Here is a 6000-nt window from a genome sequence, read left to right as displayed (position 1 = left end):
AATCATCCGTCTGGTGCGAGTTTTCCGAATTTTCAAACTCTCCCGACACTCCAAGGGGCTTCAGATCCTGGGACAGACCCTGAAGGCCAGCATGAGGGAACTGGGCCTGCTCATCTTTTTCCTTTTCATAGGCGTCATCCTGTTCTCCAGTGCCATCTACTTTGCGGAGGTGGATGAGCCCCAGACGCAGTTCGTCAGCATCCCCGATGGCTTCTGGTGGGCCGTGGTGACAATGACCACCGTGGGGTACGGCGACATGTGCCCCATTACCATGGGCGGGAAAATGGTCGGCACGCTGTGCGCCATCGCCGGCGTACTAACCATCGCCTTGCCCGTCCCCGTCATCGTCTCCAACTTCAATTATTTCTACCACCGCGAGACCGAGCAGGAGGAAAAACAGATGATGGATGCGGCGGCGGAGGCTGCGCAGAAAACCACGTCGGCCGCGAACAAGTACGGTAGCACGCCGTCACTAAACAAAAGCAGCAGCACCTGGCAGAATGAGAAGAACGGCATGCAGTGAGGGACTCAATGAGGTACTTGTATCAAAAGGCACGAATTCAGAAAGACAATTCAAACATATCCAACCGGGAGATACTCCGAGTGATCTCAGTTTATCTCGTTTTCTCACCATTTTCTACTCCAAAAAAAACCCAGTTACAGTGGTGCATAATGTGTTATTCTCAGACAAAAGCTACAGACGTTGTCAGTCTTAATGATCTTCACGTGGATGTGTCAAAGTGCAATTAACACAACAGGCACTCGATAGTATTATGCCAGTCAAACGGAGGACTATGTGGCGTGTATTCAAAGGTGTCGGCCCACCTGCTTACGTCTACTGCGGCGGTAGTTGAGACGAAGTTTGGTGGCTCATCAGTAGTGTAGAGAACTAATTCACCTCGCTAGAGACAACTCAAGGAACCGGATACGATTGCCACTGACTCATAAAACAGTGGCCTTAGCCCGGAGAAGAAGGTAGATTGTTTGGATAGCCACTGCATCCACACTCGGAAGTATATGCCGAGCTCATATTACGCAACACCTCCACCGTAGTCTTTTGCTCCACCGTATTCAGCAGAATCTAGATAGGCCCTCGGCAGAGTTTTCAAGGACACAAGGAGGCGGGAGAGGACGTCGGCGCAGACATTGTGAATTCAGCAAATCTATAATTGCGAACGCTCAGCCAGTGCCCCGCAGCACTTTCCCATGCAATATGGCGCAACGACATCTGTGTGCTAAACCGTTGGTAGGTCAGTAGGATCGCACTTGATCACGCATGTGTGCTGCAAAACCCGACCTCAAAGCCGCTTCACTTGTACCGCGCACCCCCGCCATAGTCGTGTAGCGCTGTGCTCCGGTTTCAGTTGGTGAGATCAGAAATCGCGTATTGTCAAACACGTGGTTTAGCGTTAATACCGAGGATATTCCGTTATCGAGCACGCCAGGGGTCCCCAATAGGCGGCCCGCGGGCCACGTCCGGCCCGTGACGGGTCGATTTACGGTCCGCGAGAATTTTTGGAGAAATGCCAGAAGGAAGATTTTTTTTATTTCCCTACCAAAAAAAAAATTTTTTTTTCTAATTTCTTAGTAAAAGTAAGACACCAAAACAAACTAACGAACAACATGCTGCTGGAGGTTGAGTGGCCCCCGGTTTTAAAAGTGGCCCTAAAAGTGGCCCGCTATGAAAAGTAATTGGGGACCCCTGAAGTACGCGGAATTAACGCGCTCGAGTGGCGTGAATTCGAACAAATACGCGGTCGCTCCCCGTGTCGCGTTAATGGGTTGTAACGACGTGTGCGCGTGCTCGCATAACACGTCTATTTACTGCAACGGCAGTCCTTGTTGAACATCGCAGGAGGTTGAGTGAGTTCACCCGGATACGACGTTCTACCCGTCGGTAAACATTGTATCCAGATGAACGGACTCAACCTCCTTTGATGTTCTCCCCTGGATTGTTGAGCACGGGCCGAGGCGTCGTTCTAGAACGCAGCGCCAGCTGTTACGTTTGCGGACTGCGTGTAAATACGAGACTTTGCGACGTCTTTGTGTCCTTCCTGACACAACTGCAGGAAAGGAAAGAAGAAAAAAAGGCAAAACCATCTTTTCCTCTTTCTCTCTGCGACCTCAGCGCCGACGATTTTGCGTTTTAGGGACACAAGGCAATGTAACAAATAAAGGAAAGTTCGACACACTGTGACAAAACGCAACACGATGTCGTCATTATATAGCCGTTACCATGTGATGTGATGTAGAGAAAATGTATTGAATAGGTTTTTTTTTTTTTTTTACATGTCACAGTATTGATAGTCAACGATGGATCGGGCACTTGGCTATGTGTCACAATAATGGAAACTGGTCCCAAATATGCATGCCGCATTTATGGTTGGAAAATGCACAGTATACGAGTGTGTTGAATGTTAAAATGAGGAATCTGTGTATAAAAAAAAACAAAACAAAACATGTGGAGATAGTTTTAGCTCCTCCGATGCCTTTCTAATGACACCGTGGACGTCGCAGGGGGTGGACGAACATGAAGCGATGATACTTTCCACCAGTGGGCGCAGCAACACCCCTAATCGGTTTTAAACGGAATGCGATACATTTCGATGATGACGTCAGGTGGTCATATGGATATTCAGCACTTTACTGTTGTTATGTAAGCACTTATTATAGTAGGGCCTTTACTGTATGTACCAACACTGGACAGTACACAGCGTCATAATTATGCTGGATTGTATTTATCCTGTTAAGAGTGCCTTTCATTAAACCTGTATGATAACGTCTTATGCTGTCTTCCATTTGAAAGTTACCACATGGTTAATAAAAAAAAAAAAAGAGGGGGCGGGGCAATGCTGGCCGTCCGGGTGGCGTGGCGGTCTATTCCGTTGCCTACCAACACAGGGATCGCCGGTTTGAATCCCTGCGCTACTGTCCCTACAGACACAATTGGCCGTGTCTGCGGGTGGGAAGCCGGATGTGGGTATGTGTGCTGGTCGCTGCACTAGCGCCTCCTCTGGTCGGTCGGGGCGCCTGTTCAGGGGGGACTGGGGGGGAATAGCGTGATCCTCCCACACGCCACGTCCCCCTGGTGAAACTCCTCACTGTCAGGTGAAAAGAAGCGACTCCACGTATATCGGGGGGAGGCATGTGGTAGTCTGCAGCCCCCCACCCCCCGGATCAGCAGCAAAGGTGGAGCAATGACCCGGCTGGACACAACTGGGGTGAAAATTAAAAAAAAAAGCCAAAGCAGGGTATTTAATTATCGATTATTTTCTACTGGTGCAGTGGTTAGCACGTTCTCCTCACAGTGAGAAGGTCCTGGGTTCGAGCCCCGGGGTAGTCCTACCTTGGGGGGTCGTCCCGGGTCGTCCTCTGTGTGGAGTTTGCATGTTCTCCCTGTGTCTGCCTGGGTTTCCTCCGGGGCTCCGGTTCCCCCCACAGTCCAAAGACATGTAGGTCAGGTGAACTGGCCGTACTAAATTGTCCCTAGGTATGAATGTGTGTGTGTGTGTGTGTGTGTGTGTGTGTGTGTGTGTGTGTGTGTGTGTGTGTGTGTGTGTGTGTGTGTGTGTGTGTGTGTGTGTGTGTGTGTGATGGCCTGGCGGCCTGTCCAGGGTGTCTCCCCACCTGCCGCCCAGTGGCTGCTGGGATAGGCTGCAGCATCCCCGCGGCCCTGAGAGCAGGATAAGGGGTCTGGATAATGGCTGGATGGCTGGATGGATGGATGGATGGATGGATGGATGGCTGGATGGATGGATGGATGGATGGATGGATGGCTGGATGGATGGATGGGTTATTTTCTACTTGACCATTACCAATGCGGGGGATTATTGCTTGTCTCAGATCTGATGCCTTCACCTTGGGAGACTCGTGCCAACGTGACGCATCACACCTACCACACTTCAACGTTTCCTTCTCAAATGGATGACGTCTTCTCTCTTCCTCACTATTTAACAGGTGTTTTTCTCTCTTTTTTTATGTGGGTATCACAATAAGAGCCGTGGAGGGTGGTGCAAATGTTGTGCCAGGTTGTGTGTGTGTGTGTGTGTGTGTGTGTCTCCGGGGCTGAATGCTTGTTAGCGCCTCGTGGTCGCTGTTCGTAACACCTTCTCCCTGCACAGCTGTGATGACGGTTTATCCTCCCTTTCTCCCATAAAAACGAGTCCCCCAGTTGGTCCTCCCGGAGAAGAAGGTGTCGTCTGAAAGGACGGGCCTCTTCTTATACGGGGTGTTGTGGTGCACACGGCTTCAGGCTGTGTTCTCTTAACGGGCCTGTTAACCAGTGAAGAAGAAGTGAGAACGGTAGAGTGGCTAAAAAGAGAAAGGTGTGCGAGATAGAAAATGGATTATCAGATCATGTGAAAACACACCAGATGTGAAAAATCAACACAATGTGCAGTGTCCCATTACTGTACATAGTGCAGGACACTAAGTGCCGGGCAAAGACCGGCGCTTTAGTGCTTTCATGCCTCCGATATAGCGAAGCGATAGTGCCGCGTGCCCGGCAATACTGTTAACCGGGGGGGCAGTCCTGAAAGCAAAAGCGGCAAATTAAATTTGCAAAGCAAATGAGTCACGGATCAGATTATCTATCCTGGCCTCCAAAAACCGAGAAGTGGGTGTTTTGACCCCCTCCGCCCCCTCACTGTGTGTTACACGGCATGCACGAAAACTAGTTAGGTTTCCCACCTTGTTTGGCCCCTTCATGCGTCGCTTCAGATTTTAGGGGCCTTTCGCCCGGAGACGCGTCTCAGTGAACACACGTGCAACACTCACACTGCAACGTCATGCTAGGCTCCTGTCGCCTGATAGAAAATAAAATCTGACGAGGTCCAACCCTTCTTTTTAATTCTGACTACCCTTGAAGAGAAATATCCTACCGCCTCTGACAGACGATATAATTTCGTCCGATTTAACGGCTTCTTGGACGAATGCCCCCGCGTCCTCCTCTAAAATCACCCTAATCGCTGCTGGAGCGATAAGAGTCTTTGCAAATGGAGCTTTGAACGTTAAAAGCTGCATATTTCTGGTGAAATTATGTCGCCCCTTTCTTGTTCTTCAATACTGCAAAACCCCCAGAAAGTGCAATGTTGAACCCCCCCCCCCCACCACCGATATTGTTCATCAGCCCTGGCTAGAGTTCACTCTTCGCTGCAAACCTCTGTGAGACTTGGTGAAACAGCGAGGTCGTCCTATAGCTGAGCACATTAGCACGAGCCCGAGGAGGACGCTGAAGCGGGGCAGGCTAAGCTAACTGTTAGCCCGTGCAGACCGGCAGCTCCGATAACACCGAGGGCGGTCTGGTGGCGGCCTCGCCGGGCCTTGACTGGGTTCATAGTGTCGTCCGGGGGAGTGCGGGGAGGTGTGTCGAAGGCCGGGAGAGCTGGCATTGGATCGGCTGAGGGGGCCTGGTCTGCTGTGTCCTGTAGGCCCAGGGACCACGGCCCTGCCTGGAGCTGCGGCCCGAAGAGGAAACGCCGAGGGCGGTCTGACAGGATGCGGGAGCGGGGCAGGCTAAGCTAACTGTTAGCCCGTGCAGACCGGCAGTTCCGATAACACCGAGGGCGGTCTGATAGGACGCTGAAGCGGGGCAGGCTAAGCTAACTGTTAGCCCGTGCAGACCGGCAGTTCCGATAACAGCGAGGGCGGTCTGGTGGCGGCCTCGCCGGGCCTTGACTGTGTTCATAGTGTCGAAGGCCGGGAGAGCTGGCGTTGGATCGGCTGAGGGGGCAAGCTAAGCTAACTGCTAGCCCGTGCAGACCGGCAGCTCCAGCACTCATCCTGGCTGGCGTTCGCTCCCTTGGACAGTGATATTTTTTTTTCCTTTTTCTTTTAGTTGGGATATATGTGCTAGTTAGTGTGTGCGTTCTTGAAGTCCTCGGATGTGTTTTTGTCTTTGTGTTGCACTGACAAATAAAGCGTTCCTGATCCCCTGATATTAGCCGTGTCCTCTTCCAGTCCCTCCGCGTCTCCGATGCTGCAGATCACTAGTTAATGGTC

General features: G+C 51.3%; 1 protein-coding gene across 1 annotated transcript in view; it reads left to right on the top strand.

Moving 5' to 3' along the window:
• LOC130132636 (potassium voltage-gated channel subfamily A member 10) overlaps positions 1-523 on the top strand; it is a 1692-nt gene extending 1169 nt beyond the window's left edge. Inside the window, exon 1 of the mRNA XM_056301806.1 lies at positions 1-523. This exon is cut by the window's left edge and continues 1169 nt beyond it. Coding sequence (XP_056157781.1) covers positions 1-523 — 523 coding nt within the window.
• Positions 524-6000: the final 5477 nt, after the last annotated feature.

The sequence above is a fragment of the Lampris incognitus genome, chromosome 2, assembly GCF_029633865.1.
Source record: "Lampris incognitus isolate fLamInc1 chromosome 2, fLamInc1.hap2, whole genome shotgun sequence".
NCBI lineage: Eukaryota > Metazoa > Chordata > Actinopteri > Lampriformes > Lampridae > Lampris > Lampris incognitus.
The sequence above is the reverse complement of the archived record's forward strand: the minus strand, read 5'-3'. Positions and strand labels throughout refer to the sequence as shown.